The following is a 23,638-nucleotide window of genomic DNA, read 5'->3' on the forward strand; positions in this document are numbered from 1 at the left end:
AGGGAAAATGGGGAAAAAGAAAAAAAATAGTGAAAATGAATAATTCACAAAAATGAAGAATAATTTTAAAAATCCCACTTCCTAGTCCGCACTGTGAAAACGCCTCCGTGCTCAGCGAGCACGCATCTGCTCACTGTCCGTAATACTGCAGTGGCAATGTTGCTTCTTTTAATATTTATGTATTTATCCCCCTTGAATAATTATATTTTAAAAACATTGTTCATCAAAATTCTCTCAGCTGCTTAGCATGTACGTATTTTGTGTTTTTGGAACAATAATAAAAAATAAAAAAATAAACAAAATGGAAGGATAATTAAAAGTTGATTTGTTTTGACTTGATAGAAAAGCTGTGTAGAATCCCACCTGTCCTGGCTCACAGGTGACCATGTGTATATTTAATTTAGAGCATTTTTACTCTTTTAGGGCACACACTTCCAGGGAATGGCAGATTTTTTCTTCTTTTTTTTTTACAGTTGGGAATGAAAACATGCATATAATTCAACAAAATGACAGAACATCCACAAAAAGAATATGGACATGTTATTCATGAGAGTAGCTCAGTCATGTTTAATGCAATCTTAACATTTAGAAAAGAATCCAGAAAAACTACAGTAAATAGCAGTTGACATCACCATGTTTTTTTAATCATATATAAGCAGTGACTACAGCAAAGATAGGAAAAGGTGAAAATAAACATAGTAAACATTAAAATAGCATTGTGAAAAATAAATATGACCCCGATATGGGGATTATTTTATTTTTTTGTATGAAGGTAAACATTTTTAATGCATGTCGGCTGTTCACTAGGCCATGACGTTTTAACCAAATCATTTTGTGCGTTGTACCTCAAATGCAAAACCGGTTCAAGATCGAGGGCCTCATTTATAAAATGTTCACGTACTCACAGACATATTTGATTGTAAATTGTGTGCACGATTAAATTCATGTCGGTATATTTAAAAAATAAAATAAAATAAAAACTTTGGCATGTAAATGTGCTTCGCGATAAGCAAGGCCCAGCCCATGTGTGTAAACCGTCTCTTGCACCTGGGCAGCTGGAATGCAGGTATAATGCTTGCATGACATTTTCAGTTGTGGCTTGCACCATGTAATTGCTAAACAATTTATACAGGCAAAGGAGACGTGGGAAACCAGCATATAAACCCAACTGAAAGCATTCACAGGGCAGAGCAATTGAGCTCGTTCACGGTCACACAATTTCATGGTCACTTGTGGTTTTTTTTCCGGTAAAGCATGCATTTGCCAGAAGTAAAAATCTTTATTCAAATGTACAAACATTATATAAATCATTCTTAGTCACAGTACAATAGATCTGAATGTAAGTTCAAATTTAGCATGACATCCAAGCAAATTCTATAAATGAGGTCCCAAGCCTATATTCAAAAGGCATTGCAGAGGAGTATTTTGCTGATCCTTTAGCTTATAGTTAATAAGTGTATTATATGAATGGTAGAAACTGGTCCTAAATCAGCCCTAGTACTCGCACACTTAATGAATAATGAATACAGGGCCTGACCTTGAATCAGTTCTGCATTTTAGCTCACAATGGATGAGGTTACATATGGATATTGAAAAACTGATCCTAGATCGGTACTGCTGCTCTGATATATTATAAATCAGCACCCGGATGGTAAAAAGATGAGGGCCAGGGTGTGGAGAGCTGCACAGATTGTACTGAAGCGACAGGAACACAGCAAGCTACAGGGGGCGCTGTTGAGTCTTCTGTCGTGCCGTCGTTTCCGAAAACCAATATCGTCACCTTTGGTTAAACCTCTCAGAGAAATGAAGTGACTATTTTGGACGTTATATAACACACAAGCTCTTAGCAAAACTCGGGTTTGATTCACAGGAAAGCAGCATAAACGCAGCGCGTGTTTTTAGCGGCCAACCGTTCGGACACCTGGCCCGGGTGATGTAAACGCATGATACGGTGGAGTGGCTGGACTCTGCAGTTGCAGAGAGAATAACAATAGCATTCCTTCAGGGGGCGTGGGAGTCTCAATGGAACAAACGTTCAGTTCACATGTTAGAAACACTTATTTAATAAAAATAGACATGGCTGTTCAGCAGCCTCATACTCCATTTAATCTCTACAAAACCCAGAGTCGAGCTATTTACAGAGGCGATCAGGGGAAGCCGCGCTGCGTAGGTTTGGCTGAACACTCTGGCCCCAGTGAAGCCTTGCTAGGTTATGGGGGGTCAGGGGTGGGGAAAGCTTAGGATGTTGGCCACTCCGTTCGGTATGCCTATCGAGGACTGGGTAGGACCCACTTTTGCTTCCAGAACAGCCTGGATGTTCAACAAGGCTCTGTAATTATTCCTTATGAATTTTGGCCCAAGCTGCCTGGACAACATCTCTCCTGCAGATTCCTCGGCCACACTTTCATACTGCTAACCGGCCATTCCGCCCGCTCTGTTGTGTTGAGATCAGGGAACCGTGGCCATTGGAGTAAACCAAAGTCACTCATGCTCAAGGATCCAGCTGGAGATGATACGAGCTTTGTGATATGGTGCATTATCCATTTGCAAAAGGGTAGACTAGCCATAGGGATGCGCATGGTCAGCAGCAATGCTTAGGTGTGCCGTGGCATTCAAACGATGTTGGTATTAAGGGGCCTACTGTGTGCCAATAAAACATTCCCCACCATTACACCACCACCACCAGCCTGCACCATTACACCAGCACCACCACCAGCCTGCACCATTACACCACCACCACCAGCCTGCACCATTACACCACCACCACCAGCCTGTACCATTACACCACCACCAGCCTGCACCATTACACCACCACCACCACCACCAGCCTGTACCATTACACCACCACCAGCCTGCACCATTACACGACCACCACCACCAGCCTGCACCACTGACACAAGGCAGGACGGATCTATGGATTCATTCTGTTTACACCAACCTCTGACCCAACCATCTGCATCTCAAGAAATTGAGATTCGTAAGACCAGGGAACTTTTTTTTTTAATCGCTCAGATTTGGCGATCACGTTCCCACTGTAGCCTCATCTTCCTGGGCTTATCTTACAGGCATGGACCCTGGTATGGTCTTCTGCTGCTGCAGCCCCTTTGAATTTCCCCTGAAACCACAACATACCCAATCGGGTTCATTTCTCAGAGGCGGGAGCAGGGACCTTCCCGTCTGTTGGCCAGGGGTGTCGTGAAACCAGGACTACACCCTACAGTCCCGCTAAAGCGTGTCATCCAAATTCTGCCTGCTAAAACTGCATAACTGGACCACACTGCAGCTGGCAGGGTGGAGGTCGGGTGTGTGTGAGCACAGTGAGGATGCACAGCGCGATGCATCGGTAACAGGGCGGTTACCGGTTCCCCGGCGTGGACGCGGCCGAGCTCCGCTGGTGCGCTGAAGGGCTGCGGTCTACGGGGAGGGGTCAGACGGTCACATGATCCTCTCTTTAGGAGCCTACAAGGAAGTGTGCACTCATCTCCATCCACCAATCACAGCAGACACAGCTGGGGGCAGCTTACCAATCACAGCACAGATGTATTATTAATATTATTATTATTATTATTATTATAATTATAAGAATGGATTTAATTGTATTATTATTTTATTTATTTATTTATATTTCCTTTTGGTATTTCAAAGTGCTTACAGTTTAGTGTGGATGGGGAAACGACTGTCACTTGTGTAGGCACAGCTACATTACATTACATTATTGGCATTTGGCAGACACTCTTATCAGAGCGACATACAGTTGATTAGACTAAGCAGGAGACAATCCTCCCCTGGAGCAATGCAGGGTTAAGGGCCTTGCTCTAGGGCCCAACGGCTGTGCGGATCTTATTGTGTCTAGATAAGGCCCCATAATGTGTGATATGCACCAGCCAATTAATGGCAGAATGCTCTGGCTAATGCTGGATGTTAGAGATCGTTTAAACTCGGGGTTGACTGGTGAGAGCTGTGTTGGGAATTTGACCAAAACACAGTGGAAACCCCCAACTGCTACGGGGTATCGAATGACCGCAGTGACCCAAGATGATCGTATAATCCCTTATATGAAACGCCATCTCCAAGAGCCCAGTCTCCCCATCACTAGATTACATTTCACTTGGTCCAAAGGGAAGACTGCTTCCTACTGGCCACAACACTTCCTACAGCAACTTGGTTTTCCAAGGACTTCTTCGATCCAAGTGCTAACGCTAAGGCTAACAGTAGCCCTAGCCGAGTGCCTCCCTGCTAAGCTTCAATCATAGCTGATTGTGCGATTTCCACCATTATAAGGCTGCTGGCAGAGTACCACTCTGAACTCTGTATATAAATGTGCACTCAGCCAGACACTGCTGCTGCTACTGACAATGACATTTTTTTAACAGGCACTTCTGCTGGGCTCCTAAAATGAGGCCCCATATTAATCTGACCTCTGACCCACCCTGCTCAAAGAGCAACCCTTGCAGGACCAGAGGAGTGAAGTTCTGTCAGACTAGGGGTGGGACCAGAGGTATGAATCGCTCCACTGATTGGATGAGGTGATGGACTTGTCACAGTCAGACAGACGATTGATCCCACACCTGCAGGGAGGGACAGAGGGAGGGAGGGAGAATGCAGACAGTGATTGAGAGAGACGCATTGGGTGACAAGACGGACATTAACAACTCAACTGGCAGTAGGAATTAGCAATATGCAGGATTCATTTAGTTTCACAATTCCAAATTCCTACAGTAGGCAAATTGTAGCAGCAAAATATATTTGTTAATACATTTTAATAGAAGGGTTTTATTAATTCAATTGGCAATGAAGTTAAAATCCCATAATTCCACATTTCGACAGTGTACTACTAGTCTATGTTAGCTTGCTGGAAAGATGCAGGATGCCAGTGGAAACCTTTATAAAAAAGGAAATCTTTTCTTAGCTGCCTGCCTGTATGTCACAGGTGTCAAACTCCAGTCCTGGAGGGCCACAGTGCCTGCAGGTATTTGTGGTTTCCTTTCAATTAGCAGCCAATTAAGGCCTTGAGAACAAGGTGTGTGGACTCTTTAGCCAATGAAAGACTTTGAAATGTATCTCTTGTGCTGAATCACACTGCGGTCCTCCAGGACTGGAGTTTGACACGCCCGTTCTTGTACCCTTTACGGGTGCAGTCCCGCACTCTCACCCAGGCTCCCACTCGCCCCCCACCTTGTTGACGGGCGTGAGCGGCGTGCGGACGGATCCCGTGTGCAGACGGGGTCGGTCCTCGAAGATCCTGCCGGGGGACCGGTCCCTGCGGCCCTCCAGCCCCCGGCCGGGGGACTTGTCGTGCTCCAGCGGGCGAGCGGGGGACTTGTCGCGGTCCAGGGGCCGCGCGGGGGACTTGTCCCGGCGGAACTCGGTGCGACCCTCGCGGTAGCGGTGCGGAGTGCTGGGGTCCCGGTGCAGCCCGCTGTCCTGGGAGCCGGGGCTGGAGGCCAGCCGCTTGGAGATGTGCTCCGTGTAGCTGGGCGGGCCCCGTTTGGTGGGGCTGCTACGGAGACCGGCACAAGGGGGGGGGGAGGTCAGGGAGTTTGCACAACTTTAAGGGCTGCCATTGGCTCAGGCGGTAAGAGCAGTTGTCTGGCAGTCGGAGGGCTGCCGGTTCGATCCCCACCCGGGCAGTGTCGAAGTGTCCCTGAGCAAGACGCATAACCCCTAAACGCTCCTGACGAGCTGGTTGGTGCCTTGCATGGCAGCCAATTGCTGTTGGTGTGTGAGTGTGTGTTTGAATGGGTGAATGAGAAGCATCAATTGCACAGCGCTTTGGATAAAGGTGCTATATAAATGCCAGCCATACAGAGTGAGACGGAGGGTGAACCTTTTTGTGAATTCATAGTTTCTGAGTCTGCCCTCACGACCAGACTTAATAAAGAAAGTGAAGTGTCCCAAATTACCTGAATTCACTCTATTAAAGCGTATTCTACCGCTGCAGCAAGGCGCCGGGCAAAGTTTCATTTTCTTTACCGAGGTAAAGGAAAGAAAAGAGAAAACCCCGGGGCTTATCAGGGAATAAGCCGTCGAGCGAAACTCCTGGAATGCAATATGATTCAATTCAAACAAACACTCATGAAATATCTATCATTTATCTGAATAAGACCAAAGAATTTTCAATGCCCTGAGGAAGGTGCTTTGATGTGTGTGTGTGTGTGTGTGTGTGTGTGTGTGTGTGTGCGTCTGATGCTTCTTCATGCCCCCAATGGGTGGAGAAATGTGCTGACCATCACCAATTTTCATGACTCTATCCAAAGCGTGCAGGCCTTTGTTCTCACAGAGTGTATATATACACACACATTTCCTGTTGTTCCACTCAACAGCGAGGTCTGCATTCATGATTCAACACCCTACTTTACCCTTATTATCAGCTAGAGAGTTTGATCTCCTCTCTTTTAAATGAAATTTTCTCTAACCCTTTAGTTCTAATACACTGCCACTCATCTTCACATGAGAGAGAGGGACAGACGATGGCTGAAGGGTGACATGGATCATCAGAACTAAAGGAAGTGCAGCACGCCTGCTTTTCTCACACTCATAGTAGTGACATATTCAGGCAACACTGGCTTCGTCGTCTGGCAGTCGTAGGGCTGCCGGTTTGATTCCCCACCCTGGGTGTGTCGAAGTGTCCTTGAGCAAGACACCTAACCCCCCAATTGCTCCTGATGAGATGGTCGGTGCCTTACGTGGCCGCCAATCGCCGTTGGTGTGTGTATGAATGGGTGAATGAAAAGCATCAATCGTACAGCGCTCTGGATAAAGGCGCTATATAAATTCCAGCCATTTACTGCCTATAGTATGCAGGCCCCTACATAAGAGCTATATACTGTAACACCTTTACTAGCATTCCTTACACCTTGTACTAACAAAGGGTCATTAGTGTGGGGGCTGACCACTCCAGTTTTGCTCAAACTTTGAGTAAATGTTCTTATATGCATAATGAATCACTATAATTAGTGAAATCAGGAGGGGTTGTACATGGTTGGAACAAATATTAGGCTCTCAAGACCTGGAGTTGAGCAGCCCTGCATTCATATGTTTCATTGTGGATTCTGCATTAAAATATCTTTCATTGTGAATTCTGCATTAAAATATGTTTCATTGTGAATTAAGGTTCTCTTTGAAACGATCAAAACATGCCAAGACATAGCAGTAACAACTAAATCTTTTGTACATATAAAGGCCTATCATTGAATGACAAAAAGTTTTGATAGGAAATTTTGATAGGAAACTTTCCACCCAATAGCTACTTGGTAGGATATGCAACACTTTTTCTCTGGCCGGACCCAACTTTGGCATTGTATAATTTTTGAATTTTGAGTTTTTTAATGAATTATCTACTTGACTTAATTTTCCTTGTGACTGTCCAAAATATCTCCTAGTTTTAGTCATACACCATGTGGTGCTGTTATATAATCTGAAAGTAGACAGAAAATTGTGTCAGACTACATGTTTTCAGGTTCTACTCTGCTTTAATGCCAAAGACATGATGCTCCAATCCACATACAAGCTGTTCAGGTCAAGGCCCAGTTTTTAGAATATAAACATGAACACACCCACAAAATCCAACAGCTGTATCTAGCAATAGGAGAGTGAGGTATTGCGACACCAAAAATGTGTGGAGCTATGTTTAGCTGTCAATCGCCAAATTGTTTGAAGCAAAAGAAGAGGTTCTACTCTTCACAATAAAACACAAGGATTAGTTAAAACGAGTGACTTAATAGTAACATATATTCTACCCATTTTTAGTGTCATTGTGTGTATCGTACAAAATGTACCCTTCTCCATCCTAGCAGTGTACAGAGCTAACACTGTGTTCTAGCTTAAGTTCACACTGCCAGTCAAACAGCAGGTGGTGCCGTAGGGACCATGAGATTCACAGCTATTTTCTAAAGAGGAGTCGGGACAGATTAACACAACTTTATTTATTTCATACCAAACACAATCAGCACAAGCCCGATAAAAAGCTGCCACTCCTCACACTCTCCACACCCACCTCAGCAGGGATTATGACAAATGAAAAATGTGTTCCTCTTCCTGCAAAGGACAAACAGATCATTAAACCCTCCGAATGTCTGCGACGTCTAAAATGCTCTCTGAGGAAACACCGTGCCTGTGCCTTACCCAGTGATCACACCCACAGAACTGTTCTATGATCTCACCACACCCATGTGTATATCCAATGTGCAACACTCCTGATCCTATGCGTAACACCCCTGATCCAATGTGTAACACCCCAGGTCCAATGTGTAACACCCCTGCTCCAATGTGTAACACCCCTGATCCTATGTGTAACACCCCTGATCCAATGTGTAACACCCCTGATCCCATGTGTAACACCCCTGATCCCATGTGTAACACCCCTGATCACTCCCCATTCCTGCATGTATCAACCCTACTCCTGTGTGTAACTGTGTGTGTAACACACCCCTGAAGTTTGAAGGACAGCCGTGGCAGCACAGAAAGCTATGCTCTGAATTAAATCAGACCACAACCCCACCACACCAGAGGTCTGCATCCCAACCCAAGCGCAATGGGACACAATGTATACCGCCATTTTGTTGGGCCTATTTTTTAGCTCTGTGACGTTGGGTCAGATCAGGTAAGGCTCTATAGACATTATTCACACAGCCGCTGCCAAGTTTAGTAGCATAGCAACACTTCCGTCAGCTGTTAACAATGACAACAATGGTGCAAAGCTTCCAGTTTCTGGAGTGCACTGTTATGCTTGACTAGCAAATTATAAGATGTTTTAGAGCACACGAGTAACAATCTCATTGCTATCATGTTTAGCAGAAGGAAAAACAGTCCTAAAGCTAGCTAGCGTGTGTGTTCTGCTTACTGCAAACATTAAAATATAAATGATTCCAGCACATACTGAAGAAACAAGGAAGGCACTCCTGTGCGGTTTGTTGGGGAGGGGCAGGGGACAGACATATTAATGTTACGTTTAACACAAGGAAAAAACATGTTTAAAAAAGCGTGAAAGCTCAAATATGTCAATTTTGTTGCACTACAAAAACTACAAGCTTTGCTTTGCCATTGTTGTCAATCAAAGTTAACTGCTGCTTGGTGTTTACTGTACTGACTGTTACTGTTCTTGACTTTGGTGATCGGGCTCTATGGGGTTCAGGTTGGGCTGGTATGGGTCGGGCCCCAAAGACGTCGAGCTTAAACTGGCTCTGTCGTTATTTCTAACCCCATGCAGACCTCCACACCACACTCACCACAGCCTACAAAATTGAGAGAGGAAGACAGGAGTGGTTAAAGGACAGGAACGTGTAAGGAGTGCAAGAGAGAGGGTGACAGAGAAAGCAGGGCTCTACACTAACATTTTTTCCAAGGAGCACATACACTCCTAAGTTGAAAGATCTAGCAACATACAAATGCATCTCAATCAGTAGTGGTGCCCAGTTAGCAAATGCTCCTAAAATGGGAGCACTGTAGAGCCCTTGGACATGAGGCGATGGAGAACAGAGGAGAGCAGGAGCAGGTGGAGATGAGACAATGGCGACAGACAGACAGGTGTGTGTCCAGGTGGGGGCGCTCTCTCTCACCTCCTCCCCGAGGAGGTTCTGTGTAGCTCAGACTCTCGGACCAGGTTGCCCTTGCAGCAGATGACCCGCAGTTTGTTCTGGTAGGAGGAGGCCAGGTAGACCGCGCCCGAGGAGATAGCCGGGCCCAGGTAGCGTGGGTTGGGGACGTCCAGGTGGATGTGGGCTGGCGGCCTGGAGGACCACGGGGGAGCCGGGAGAGAAGGAGAGGGTCAGCAGCATGGCATCTGACACAGCATCTAACTCAACATCTAAAACAGCATCTAACTCAGCATCTAACTCAGCATCTAACTCAACATCTAACTCAACATCTAACTCAGCATCTAACACAGCATCTAACTCAGCATCTAACTCAGCATCTAACTCAGCATCTAACTCAGCATCTAACTCAGCATCTAACTCAACATCTAACTCAGCATCTGACACAGCATCTGACACAGCATCTGACACAGCATCACACCAGCATCACACCAGCATCTAACTCAGCATCTAACACAGCATCTAACTCAACATCTAACACAGCATCTAACTCAGCATCTAACTCAGCATCTAACTCAGCCTCTAACTCAGCATCTAACTCAGCATCTAACACAGCCTCTAACACAGCATCTAACACAGCCTCTAACTTAGCATCTGACACAGCATCTAACAAAGCACCTAACATGGCCACAAATTCTCACACGTCGCTTGCCAACCTCCAGTAAGGAGGAGAAAAAGGAGAAGAAGGAAGAGGAGAAAGATGGAGGAGAAGGGAGAAAAGGAAGAGGAAGAAGAAGATGAAGATGAAGAACAACAGCAACACTTTAGAAGAAAACAGTGTGTTCACCAATATGCTCAGCTGTATGACTCTTTGCATCACAACCATAAACACTAGGGGCTCGTTCTAATCACTTATTTTCACTCTTTGCCTTGTTTTCCTCAAGCCTTTTCCGCACTCCTGAGCTCAAAGGAGGACACAAGGGAGAGATGCAAGGACAGTTGGACAGATCCCAAGGATGGATAAAATACGAGATTGGAATGAATGAGCCCAAAGAAGTCACTGAATTCTTGGATAAAATCCCACATTTCTCTATGACAGCTTCTCCCACCTTTGAGTTCAGCTACTTCAGAAAAACTATGAAACTATGAAACAACAACACTGTCTGTCGTGGTCAGACAACCTTCCCAAATCCTCTTTAAGGCATGTCTTCACTGTGACACCGATGCTAATCTCGCCCCTCTGTATGAGCGTTAGCGTGAGCGTTGACTGGGTAAATGAGAACTGGCAGCGGCTGCAGTAGCATCGTTAGCCTGTGCGGGCGTAGGCGCCGCGTTCCTGAGGCCTCTCAGGCTGGGGAGAGAAGGCGCGCACCCATCTGAATTTCAATTCCGCAGCTTTTCGGAACCCTGGCCATATTTTATTTTATTTATTTTCTCCCCCCCGCCCCTCGTCACCATGGCAACCGGAGGTGGCAAGACTCGGCCACGCACGCGACTCTGGTGCGGACGCGAGCCGTCGCCCGGGAGGATGGCTCAGCGCGTTGCCATGGCGACGGAGCTAGCGGTGACAGTTTGCAGGCCCCTCCAATCGCGGGCCAGTCAGCTGTGCCGCTGCCCCGTGTCAATCACTACGCCGCCCCTCCCTCCCTCCCACTTGCGAGGAGCGCTTCCCCCTTCCTTACCCCAGAGCACCGTGCGGCTGGATCTCTATGATGTCCAGAGAGTTGAAGTACGTCACAAAGAGGTAAGGCTCTCTGTAGGCTGCAGGGGGAGAGAGGACAGTTAACCGTCATACCACGACCGCTGTACTACTGCACCATTAAACTCAAGAGAGAGAGAGCACAAGAGAGAGACAGAGAGAACTGGAGAGCAAGAGAGAGCAGGAAAGAGCGAGGGTCTTCGTTTCTTACCAAAAGACAGAGGCAGGCGACTCCATTTAATGTCCTCGCTGCGACTCCTGCGTCCGTACGCGTCCACAAACAGGCCGAACTCTGACCCCCGGGGGACACACAGCGAAACCTACAGTTCAATTTCACTACACATCCAATCAGGTCCGGCTCTTACTATAATCAGCACAGCGTGACGCACATCCTACACACAGACCAGATGGTCGACTCTCTGTTCATTACAACTGTCTGCATCACTGAGGCTGAGACATACCAATATGACGAATGTAATGAATATTTGTGAAAGGGCATGGCCAACTACAGTACTGCTGGCCAGTGCATGTTCTGCCCTTTAGGCACAGCTGTTCATGAATATTCATACGACGAAAACTCCTGAGCATATGGCTACGACCGAAAGTCTGCTTATTAATCAATTAATCAAGGCCCCGTTTTTGTGTAACGGCAAACGAGCATATTTCCACAATAGTGCTTTACAGTTGGCCTGGTAGTTCTCTCCAAGGAAACAGGAATACAGGTGAGGCACAGACTCAGACACTGGGGGAGCTAGCGTAGCGTAGCGTGCGTGAGGGTGGAGGGGCGGAGGGGCGGGGGCTGACCGTGGAAGCACAGCATGTATTCGTCCTTCTGGGGGGCGCTGTTGACCTGCATGATGGAGATCGGGAAGCTGTGAGTGGCGGCCGCAAAGACGGCCGAGGCCAGCGTCACATCACCCTTATCCAGGAACTCTGAGAGAGAGGGAGAGAGGGAGGGAGGGGGAGGGAGAGAGAAAGGGAAAGAGGGAGAGAGACAGAGAGAGAGGGAGCGAGAGAGAGAGGGAGGGAGGAAGAGGAAGGAGAGGGAAGGAGAGGATGATAGAGAGGGAGAGGGGGAGAGAGAGAGAGATGGAGGGAGGGAGGAAGAGGAGGGAGTGGAGGGATAGAGAGTAAAAGAGAGACATAAAGGTCAGGACAGGACAGGACACCAGGGGGAGACAGTTTAGCAAAAGGTTTGAGATGTACTGCAGTGGCCGTGGTGCTTGACTAGGACCTGGAAGGTTGGTGGTTTAAGCCCTAGTGCAGCCACAGTAAGATCAGTGATGTACTGTAATAACAGTGGTTCCCAAACCTCTTCTTGAGTACCCCCAGCCAGATCTGGGTATTTAATGTGCTCCACCTCAAGCACACCCTGACACAACTAATTAAGACTTTGATTTGTTGCACTTGGATCGGTCAGGGGGTAGACCCAAGGAGAGGTTTGGGAACCACTGTACTCAGCAGATTTCAGCAGCATTCAAAATTGGGCAGAGTAATTTTATGGAAGGAGCAAAATTATTATGTGTTGAATCTGAAAGAGGCAAGTAGTATTTAACTGAACTCTATCAGGATCTAGAAGACATTCAACTTGTAAGAGTAAAAATAGGCCAAGAAGACGCTGGGAAACACAGCAGGGGTAATGAGTATACGTATATCAAAAGAGTTTTATTAAAGTGACACCAAAATCTTTTCAGGACACATTTATAGAGCACTTTTCGACACCACGTACACTATAAGAATGCATTTTTTTTTTTTTAGAAAGGTTTAAAAAAAGGGCAGTAAACCTGATTTCAGGTATGGAATGTCATGAGGAAAATACTTTAGATGCTTAATATCTTCAGGCTTAGAGCAGAGGATTTGATTTGAGCTTTTTACATCTTTAAACAGGATTAATGAACCAGATTAATCCGATTACAAGAGATCCACAATAAGTTCTGGCAGCAGAGCACAGCCAGCTATCAGTGATTTGCTTGTTTTTTTGTTTGCACGTCATTAACTGAAAACATGGAGCAGCTCCACCCACAGTAGAGATTCCTAAGGCCTCTATCTCTGTGCAGGCTTGGGTTTGCTGTGGTTTCTTTCTACAAGCATGTGCGTAGCTTCTTCATCATTAACCAGCCATTGATGAGAATCAAATCGAACATGACAAATGTGACAAGGAAAAATGCCTTTCACTACTCAGCAAGACAGCTTGGCACTTTCTACTCAGACATTTTGCATGATAAAACTACACAGGGAAATTTCACCATGACGACCCCTCACCATGACTACGTCTCACCATGACTACGCCTCACCATGACTACGCCCCACCATGACTACGCCCTCTGTCACTGCACAACCTTACCTTCCAGAATGTACTGCTTCATCTCGATCTGGTAGAACTTGTTGGTGCCGATGATGATGCTGTACCCGGTGAAGTGGATACAGCTGCAGGGCTCCGACGTTTCGATCTCCTGAGAGAGGGGTGGAGTCACACGATCAACGGTCAACTGGGCATGGGCGGAGTCACAGGTCATTACAACAGGGGCGGGGTCATTTTCAGAGGTGGAGTCACAGGTCATTATCAGAGGTTGGGGTTGCAGGATCATGAAGGGGGGGTTTAGTGACAGGTCACTAAGGGAGGGGTGGAGTCATCGGGTCATTAGGAGAGGGTGGAGTCAGTACAGGACCATTTAGAGAAGGGCAGAGTCACAGCAGAAGGGTGGAGTTACAGCAGAAGGGCAGAGTCACAGCAGAAGGGCGGAGTCACAGCAGAAGGGTGGAGTCACAGCAGAAGGGCAGAGTCACAGCAGAAGGGTGGAGTCACAGCAGAAGGGCAGAGTCACAGCAGAAGGGTGGAGTCACAGCAGAAGGGCAGAGTCACAGCAGAAGGGCGGAGTCACAGCAGAAGGGTGGAGTCACAGCAGAAGGGCAGAGTCACAGCAGAAGGGTGGAGTCACAGCAGAAGGGCAGAGTCACAGCAGAAGGGCGGAGTTACAGCAGAAGGGCAGAGTCACAGCAGAAGGGTGGAGTTACAGCAGAAGGGTGGAGTTACAGGACCGTTTTACAGAGAGGTGGAGATGTAGAGTCAGAGTCACAGCTCTTCAGGCGAGGTGTGAGATGAGCTCGCGGTTACGATAAATCGCTTAACCGTGAAGGACCGGGGGAGAGCAGCAGGAAGGGGAGGAGCGGCGGCTGACCTTTCTGATGCAGAACTTGTTGAGGCTGTCATTGTAGCGCAGGACGGTGATCTTATTGTGCAGCGCGGCGCAGATACAGGCCCCGCCCTCGATCTGCAGGGAGAGTGCATGACCACAGGGGGATGAATGAGCACCTTCTTCAGGGGGGATTTTTCACAAATGCCCTCTGGAATTGAGGAATTATGTTACAAAAGACGCTTGTGCCATGGGAAGTTCATTTACTTTCCGAGACAAATTGGGATTTTCTGGCTGTGCGTGAAAAGCCGAGGCAGCCCACCTTGCCCGAAGTGAAGAGGTGGCAGCCCTTGACGGTCTCGAAGATGAAGGGACAGAGCTCTGACTGGGCCGGAAGGTGAGACTGGGCCAGACACTGCTTCACTTTCTTAATCTCAATCATACACAGCGCCCTCTCTCCGCCTGGAGGACTCAATGCAGGCCACAAATCAAGTCAAGGATGGACACACGCTCACAAAAACACATGCAAGCAGATGTTCAAATACGGTTAGAACTGCTGTATATAAAAAAGACGCTGGACTAGAGCGAGCTAAAGTAACCGAATACATAGTCTGGGGTTGCGTAGGACAGGTTGAAACCATGGGACTGACCGGTGATCATGAGCAGGCAGCCGTGCTCCTTCAGAATCTGTATCTGGAACACTGAGCCCAGACCCGGCAGATGCAGCAGAGAGTTCTTTATCACGTTCAGGGCATACAGACCCTCCTCTGCACCGACCAGTACTATCTGAGAGAGAGAGAGAGAGAGAGAGAGAGAAAGAGAGGGTGAGAGGGAGAGAGAGGGAGCAGAGGGAGAGAAAGGGAGAGGGAAAGGGACAGAGGGAGAGATAGGGAAAGAGAGGGAGAGAAAGAGGAAGAGGAAGGGAGAAGGAAAAAAGAGGGGAATGTCTGAATGTATGCCCTTTCAATATAGGCTATTGTAATTAGGTAAGTTACATTACGTTCCATTAATTTAGAAGAGTGAATTAATTAGAGGTGAGGCCTGTGGTTTACTCTTCCTCCACCTGTTGGCAGCCTTCGATACAGTCAACCATGAGATTCGGCTCTCGATGCTGACTGGGATGGGTGTCACAGGATCTGCAATTGTGTGTTTAACTTCCTCTCTGATGGTTCCTACCAGATGACATGGGGGGCGGGGGCTCACTTTCTGACCTATGCCCTCTGCGGACTGGTGTCCCACAGGGCTCAGTTCTAGGTCCCCTCCGATACATTCTGTATGCCATTGACTCTTTCCTTTATTTTTCTCCAGGTCAAGAGCAAGGAAAAGAAAATTAGTGATTGGAATGAACCCTTGGTTCAGTTATCGCTTCCCATGACTTTTCTTACCACTGTTATGCCAATAACACCCAACTATTTCTGATACTACGGTCACCAAGGAGATCTCTGCCCGCTTGCCTGACATCTCTGCATGGATGACCTCCCACCACCTTGGCAAAACTGAACTTCCTTCCATCCCTGCTAAGTCCTCTCCGACAATCGACCTCTCGCTGACAGCCAAGAATCTTGGGGTGACCCTTGGTAATCTCAGAACTACCAGAACCTGCAGGTTCTTCCTCTGCAATATACGCCGTATCGGTCATCTCCTGACGGAGAAAGCCACCCTAGTCCAGGCGCTTGTCCTCTCTCACCTGGACTACTCCATCACCCTCCACTGGCTGCCTATTGCTGTATGCATCTGCTTCAAGGCACGACTGTTTGCATTCCAAGCTGGTAAGGGCACTGCCCCACCTTACATCCAGACTGTAATTGCTCCCTACTCCCCAGCAAGACCACTCCAGTCTGCCAGCTCTGGTCGCCTTGTGGTCCCCTCATTAAAAGCCCCAGGTGGTCACACTGCACAGAAAATCTGCACTTACTATGACTATTGTTTTACTAGACTGCTCTACATATGCATTTTGCCATTTATGGATTTGATGCTTTTCTCTTATTGAGGGACGTATGCAACTTGTAAGTCACTTTGGATTAAAATCATTTGCTCAATAACTAAAATCTAAATGCGAAATGTTTACCTGGTCTTTTAGCGGTAAGGTTTGTGTTTTACCTGGTCTGTTAGCAGTAAGGTTTGTGTTTTACCTGGCCTGTTAGCAGTAAGGTTTGTGTTTTACCTGGTCTGTTAGTGGTAAGGTGTGTAGTTTCCCTGGTCTGTTAGTGGTAAGACGCGTGTTTTACCTGGTCTGTTAGCAGTAAGGTTTGTGTTTTACCTGGTCTGTTAGCAGTAAGGTTTGTGTTTTACCTGGTCTGTTAGGGGTAAGGTGTGTAGTTTCCCTGGTCTGTTAGTGGTAAGACGTGTGGTTTACCTGGTCTTTTAGCAGTAAGGTTTGTGGTTTACCTGGTCTGTTAGCAGTAAGGTTTGTGTTTTACCTGGTCTGTTAGCAGTAAGGTTTGTGGTTTACCTGGTCTGTTAGCGGTAAGGTTTGTGTTTTACCTGGTCTGTTAGCGGTGAGGTTTGTGTTTTACCTGGTCTGTTAGCAGTGAGGTTTGAGTTTTACCTGGTCTGTTAGCGGTAAAGTGCAATTTATATCCAGCCGGTCCTCTCCCTCCAGTTTCAGCAGTGAGTTACCCAGCAGTTTCTGTGAAGTGGGAGGAGAGGCGAATGAGGCAGGTTTGGCACCAGAAAGACAAGTCTCACCCCTTTTCCTAAAACCTGCCCACTGCACAGGGCAGGAGGGTAGCCAAGCATGCTGGGAAGGCTCTGTAAAGTGTGTATGAGCAAGGGACTCCTGAATGGCTGGAAGGTCCTAGGTTTGAATCCCTGCTTCAGCTCTGCAGTGGTAACAGGTTCCTACACACACGTATCCTTCAGAATGTCGGAGCTTTGTAATCGTCAAGGATCCAGATGTACACTCTCCTCACCGCAGCAAGATACAGACTCTCATTGTACAGAAAAGCCTGACCCAGGAACACCCTGAACGGCACCAAACGGCAGTCCGGTCCAACCTCCATCGATCCTGACAGCACCGTGACATCATCCCTAACAACTACAAACTCTTGGAAATGGTTAAGGGACACCTTTGATCTGGGGAGCCTTAGAGCATTAGAACATCAGTTAAAATGGCGAGTATAATCCTTGTCTCCATGGAGACGCCTCATCTCTGGTGCCTAGCTGGACGACAACAACAACATCGATATCGACATCAATCACCAAAGGACCAGAAGACCACACCCACAAGAGCTGTGACAGGGTGAGGTGAGGGATGCTGAACAGGGGTGAGAAGGGGGTGGGGGGGCACAGGCTGCCTAGGGGGGGGGCCAGGATCTGCAGCTGCAATGCGGAGTGGGGCAGTGTACCGCATGGACGAATGATGTTCAGGGATCATGCACGTGACGGGGATGGTAATGCAATGATGTGTGTCCGTGTGAGTGTGCGCAGGTGTATACACGGTATATACGTTTGTATTTGTATGTATGCACCAACATGTATGTGTGTATGAATTTGAATGTGTGTGTCTGTGTATGTGCATATACAGTAGTGTGCAAAAATGTTGGCACCCCTGGTCAAAAAGCCTTTTACAATTAATATCCAAGTGAACATGAGCGAACCTGACCTCTAAATGGTACAACATTAAATGACAAATTTTAAAGCAAGATTACTTTTTATTTACATTTTTTACAGTTTCAAAATAATAAAAAAAGGAATAAGGCTCTGTGCAAAAGTTTGGGAACCTTGTCAGTAAGTACTTTGTAACTCCTCCTCAGGCAACTATAACAGCTTGTAAATGCTTTCTGTAGCCAGCTAAGAGTCTTTCAATTCTTGCTTTTGGCATTTTCCCCCACTCTTCCTGCCAGTACACCTCCAGCTCAGAAATACTGCATGCATGGCATGTTTGAGATCTCTCCACAGATTTTCCCAAAATACTCAAGTCTGGGGACTGTGGTGGCCATTCCAAAACCTTCATCCGTCTTTCCTGGAGGTACTTCAAGGTTGATTTTGAGGTATCATTGTCTTTACGGAATACTCACCTCTCTTTAACTTCAATGTCTGGACTGACCTTTGAACATTACCCTCCACAATTTCTTGATATTTGGTGGAATCCATTCTTCATTCCACTCACACAATATTTCCTGTGCCCACCAGCTGCCACACAACCCCAAAGCATAATGGATCCACCTCCATGCTTCACAGTTGGCAAGGTGTTCTTCTCTACGAAGGCTTCACCCTTTAATCACCAAACATATATTCTTTGGTGGTGGCCAAAAATGTTTTCATCAGTCCAAAGCACATTGTTCCAAAAGGCTTCAGGCTTCTCAATGTTTTCTTTTGCATACTTCAGATGCTTACTTTTGTGTTGAGGTTGTTTTTCCTGGAAATTCTGCCATGTGGGTCTTTGTTGTTTAAAGCATGTTGTATTGTTGTCCTGTGAGCAGCTAGACCTGTGTTTGCGACTCTTTTTTGCAGCTCCTTGCAGTGATGTGCATTTCTGAGCATTTCTCACCAGGTCTCGGGCCATTCTATCTGAAATCTTTCTTGGTCTTCCAGAGCTTGCCTTGACTTCAACTGTTCCATTCTTCCATTTATTTTACTTCCGAATAAAAAGTTCAGCCCTGGAATTATACTCACCTGACTCATTGATGCCCTGACAAGTAAATCAACAGGGTCTGGGCCTTAGTAATCATCTTTTTAAAAAGAATAATCCAAAAGAGTTCCCAAACTTTTGCATTGGGCCCTTTTACTTAAAAAAAGTAAAAAAAAAAAAAAAGTATAAACAGTAAAAAAATGAAAATAAGAAGCAATCTCGCTTTAAAATGTGCAGAAAGGTCTCATGTTTAACTCTGTACCATTTAGAGTTCAGGTTTCGATCACACACAGAGTGTAACAAGCAATTTAAACCAGGGGTTGCCCAGATTTTTGCACCCCACAATGGTGTAATACTGTATGTGAGCACATGCATTGGTAAGCATGCTTTTTTTCCGTGGGCGGGCAGCAGCCCGGTCGTTGCCATGGTGACGGGGGGTGGGGGTGGGGGTGGGAGGGGCAGCAGACAGCCTCATTACCTGGACGAGAGGGGACAGAGTCTTCTGCCTTTTGGAGACGGCAGCCTACAGTATGAGCACAGCACACCCAATATGGGAGAGCGGAGGGTCGAACCCACCCCGAAATAAAGGCCCCAGTGGAAACACAGAGTGAGAGAGAGCATGGAGAAGCGCAGAGAGGAGGAGACAGAGGAGGAGAGGAGAGAGGGAGAGAGAGAGACTATTACCAACAGCCAGACACACAGCTGTTCACCAGGACAGACAATTGTCCTCTCTGCTATAACAGGGTAGACACTAGGACACTATGTGTGAAAGTCAGTTCTTTTCTGAAAAAAACCCCCAAAAAAACAAAAAAACACAAACACATAAAACCCAAAGCATAATAATGAATGATAGAATGGTGGTTCATGGTTTCACAGAAAGGTGACGTCACATGTACGGTACAGAACATAAAATGGAAACCTAAACCCAGGGATCAAAGAAGAGGTGATATGTTAAAATAATGAAAATACACTGTTCAAACAGTTACTTTCACCACATTGAAGAGGCAACAAAAAACATTATTTTTTAAAAACTATATATGTAACGGTCAGCAGGGACAGCTGGTGTTGCTAGCATTCACTCTATAAATAAAACAGGATAAGCTCCACAAAATTATTTGTCTTATGCCAAAGTGAAATCCCTTTAAAGGGTTAAGGATAATTGTACTCCAAAAATAATATTGTCAAATGTGACAAATCAATGCCTTGGTAAAAATCGAATGCTACATTTTTAGCAATATTACGACACCTCTAGCTGCCATAACAGCAGGGACTTAAATACTGTGAAACCTGTGATTTAGAAAAACCCAAATGTTTAAACAAGAAAAAAAAAAAGCAACCACATAAAAATAGGGATAAAGAGAAATAATTAAGGAATGTATTATGTCACAGCATTTCACACAGGTCAAAGAAATTCTCGTCACTGCCCCTGGAGCAATGCGGTGTTAAGGACCTTGCTCGAGGGCCCAACAGCTTTTGCGGATCTTAGCATGGCTACACCGGGGGTCGAACCAGCGACCTCGCGGGTCCCGGTCATGCACCATAACCGCTACGCTACAGGCCGCCCCGGGGCGCCCCTCAGCACACGGGGTCTAGCGCTCCACTCACTGCGTCTGACTCCGCCTTCTCTCGCGAGCCCCGCCCGCCGGCGACCACGGACTCCAGCACGGCAACCCAGCGCTGCTTATCCGGGAAACTGGGGGCCATGAAGTACAGGGCCTGGCCCGACCAGTACGCAGCGTGGGCGTGCGTCTCCAGCTTCAGCACGTAGGGGATGTCTGCAGCGGGGAACAGACCCCGGAGAGAGTGTGAGGAGCGGGGACCTCGCATGTGAACACAGCGATTTGGGGGGCGGGGGGGGGAGGGCGGGAAGGGGCCCACCTGACTTGGCGGTGTTGATGAGCTCGGACGCCCCGACCGCGCCATGCACGGTCACCTCCCCGTCGGACGGGCACAGCTCGATCTCCTCCTGAGGCCTGGGCGAGTCTGAAACACAGAGCTACTGTCACACTGCTGCGGTACACGGGCCCTCTGACAGAAAAACAATACACCAATCAACAGCCATCAACTCAGAACTGCGTGATGACCAATCATAATACTTTTCAACAGTACAAAATGAGTCGCTGAATGTCTGAACCTTCTCTGGGCTCCGTCTCGTAAATGGACACCTTGGTCCCGTCCAGAACCACATACTTTCTCTCCCATCCCTGCTGGCCTCGTTTCCCATGCCTACGAGAGAGAATTAGGACACATACAGTCTGTCACAATATAGTACACAGGTCCCTCCTCCCTAGTCCCACCCTCTGCCGTACTCTTACCTCTACACCAGAGGAGGGCAAACAGGGCCGTATCCATTTCTGGATTTCATACCAACTTCTGGCCGTAATTACATAATTAGCATCTTATGCCATTTTAGCTACAGTACATTACTTGATGGGCATGAATGACAGCTGAAGACTGCTCTTGTGTCCCCCGTTTTACTGTGATCTAATCTCTGAGTGAACCAGTGTTGGTGCATTCAGCCAATGAGCTCATTTAGCCAGGGTAATCGGTGGAAACAAAAACCTGCATACACACCGGCCCTCCAGGACCGGAATTGCCCACCCCTGCTCTCCACGAACCCTGGCCACATCCAGCGCCCTGACCCACCTGGGCTGCTTCATCCAGCCCTCCAGCCTGATGTGCCCGCTGGCCTCTTTGGGATGCTGGGAGGGGGAGCTGGGCTTGTCTCGGGACAGCCCTTCTCCAAAAGAGAACTCTGCAGGCAGGCCGCAGGTCGAGGGGAGACAGGGGGAGCATTTTGGGTGGCACAAAGCGTGACACTCTAAAGGGGAAGAAGAGAGAAAGAGAGGAGAGGGAGAAAGAGAGATGAGCTGAGCACCTCCAGTGGGATTTCTCATGAAGGCTCTGAGAAAAAGGAATTAATCTCGTCAACAATACCAGCAGTAATGGTTAATGGTTAATGGGTGCCATTCATATAGCGCCTCTATCCAAATGCACTGTACAATTGATGCTTCTCATTCACCCATTCATACACACACTCACACACAGACGGCAATTGGCTGCCATGCGATGTGCCGACCAGCTCGTCAGGAGCATTTGGGGGTTAGGTGTCTTGCTCAGGGACACTTCGACACAGCCCGGGCGGGGGATCGAACCGGCAACCCTCCGACTGCCAGACGACTGCTCTTACCGGCTGAGCCGATGTCGCCCCACTACTGACCATAATGCCCAGAATTTGGGGGTAAAAACACTCGCGGGAGGTGGAGCGGGCCGGGGCGCAGCAGAGGGGTCTCTTACCCAGACAGGTGGCAGCCTGCCGGCCGAAATGCACCGTGTCCAGGCACACGGCACACTTAGCCGCTCTCATGTTCAGCCCCACTGTGAAACGGTGCGGATCGCTGTGACTGAGACTCCTGTCCTTCCCCCGCCAGCTAAACTCTGAGAGAGAGAGAGGGATGGAGAGAGGGAAGGGAGATGGAGAGAGACAGGGAAGGGAGATGGAGGGAGAAGGAACGAATGAGAGAGGGGGAGGGAGAGAGAGGGAGAGGGAAAGTGATGGAGAGAGGGAACGGAGATGAAGAGAGAAGGAGGGAGTGAGAGAGGGGGAGAGAAAGGGAGAAGGAGAGAGGGAGAGGGATGGAGGGAGAGAGTGAGGAGGAGAGAGTGGGAGGGAGAGAAAAAAAGCAGTATCACTCACAGCTACGCTCACATGCACACTGCCTCCAAATACAAACAATCCCTCCATGTTGTTACCAGGGGCAACCCAAAATGACACACTGAAAAATGCAAACAGGCAATGCATGAGCGCAGGCTGGACGCCATCGCACTGGAGGCGCCCGGGGGACGAGCGCCCCCCTCCCGTACGGGACGGTTTTGGACAGGAAGGAAAACTGAGCGTCATGCAGAAGCATCAGGCAGCACTGTGTCCCCATCGCCCGGATGCAGGGCCCCTCCAAACCTCCAAACAAAAACAGACATCACGCAGCATCCTGTGCAGCGTCCTGCGATGCCCATGTCATGCGACCACACAGAAGTGATTTGATTGGTGGTTGGATGGTATGACACAAGGGTTCGGCAAACTTCCTCAACCTCGCACTCCGAGTCAAACTTCAACGACTAAATATTTTGGCTCTTTTTATTTTACTCAAGTCGAGGGACAGCATGCACAAAATATTGTTCATTTAAAGCATTTCAGATCAGATCTCAAGGACCTCAAAAGCTATTGGCCTGCAGACAGAGTAATAACCAATAAGATGACTCAAAGTATGGAGGAAAGGATTAGGGCTTCTAGTTTAACGGAGCTGACATCGCATCATCATCACTGTAATTGGCATAAAGTGCTTATTATCATGCTTCAGTGAAGCAGACAGCCTTCCATACAGAGACTTTCCAATTGGTGCAGAGCTTTGTGAATCTGACCAATCACCTGGAGGAGGGGGAAGAGAGGAAATGGAAAGCCAAGGCCTGTCATTGGAGGGGGGGGGGGGGGCGTGGCAGCAGATGGCATGGGTGTGGCAGGGTGGGGGAAGGATGTAACAGGGCCGTGCTGGGGTGGGCAAGGGCAAACTTACTTTCAAAAGTGACTCTCCTCTTCTCTGCAGGGGGTAAAAAAAGAGAGAGACAGAGTTCTAAGGCATAAGAGAAAAGGAGAGAGGGAGGGGGATTGTATTGGAGGAAACTGCCCTTGTGGTGGCTGTGA

At 47.6% G+C, this 23,638-nt stretch overlaps 1 protein-coding gene across 1 annotated transcript in view; it reads right to left on the minus strand.

Annotated features, from left to right (window-relative positions):
- Positions 1-2,818: 2,818 nt before the first annotated feature.
- The window catches only part of LOC133105497 (citron rho-interacting kinase-like), a 67,495-nt gene continuing 46,675 nt past the window's right edge, over positions 2,819-23,638 (minus strand). Inside the window, exons 25-42 of the mRNA XM_061215634.1 lie at positions 23,511-23,534; positions 22,237-22,377; positions 21,586-21,760; positions 21,074-21,165; positions 20,818-20,922; positions 20,545-20,714; positions 19,418-19,462; positions 16,915-16,995; positions 15,017-15,152; positions 14,689-14,828; positions 14,412-14,504; positions 13,577-13,685; positions 12,037-12,165; positions 11,444-11,524; positions 11,216-11,294; positions 9,558-9,728; positions 5,176-5,500; positions 2,819-4,568 (exon numbers count right to left, since the gene is read on the minus strand). Of these exons, the coding sequence (XP_061071618.1) occupies positions 4,545-4,568; positions 5,176-5,500; positions 9,558-9,728; positions 11,216-11,294; positions 11,444-11,524; positions 12,037-12,165; positions 13,577-13,685; positions 14,412-14,504; positions 14,689-14,828; positions 15,017-15,152; positions 16,915-16,995; positions 19,418-19,462; positions 20,545-20,714; positions 20,818-20,922; positions 21,074-21,165; positions 21,586-21,760; positions 22,237-22,377; positions 23,511-23,534 (2,120 nt within the window). The 3' untranslated portion in view covers positions 2,819-4,544. The remainder of the gene's footprint in view (positions 4,569-5,175; positions 5,501-9,557; positions 9,729-11,215; positions 11,295-11,443; positions 11,525-12,036; positions 12,166-13,576; positions 13,686-14,411; positions 14,505-14,688; positions 14,829-15,016; positions 15,153-16,914; positions 16,996-19,417; positions 19,463-20,544; positions 20,715-20,817; positions 20,923-21,073; positions 21,166-21,585; positions 21,761-22,236; positions 22,378-23,510; positions 23,535-23,638) is intronic.

This window comes from Conger conger, chromosome 12 (genome assembly GCF_963514075.1).
Source record: "Conger conger chromosome 12, fConCon1.1, whole genome shotgun sequence".
Classification (NCBI taxonomy): domain Eukaryota; kingdom Metazoa; phylum Chordata; class Actinopteri; order Anguilliformes; family Congridae; genus Conger; species Conger conger.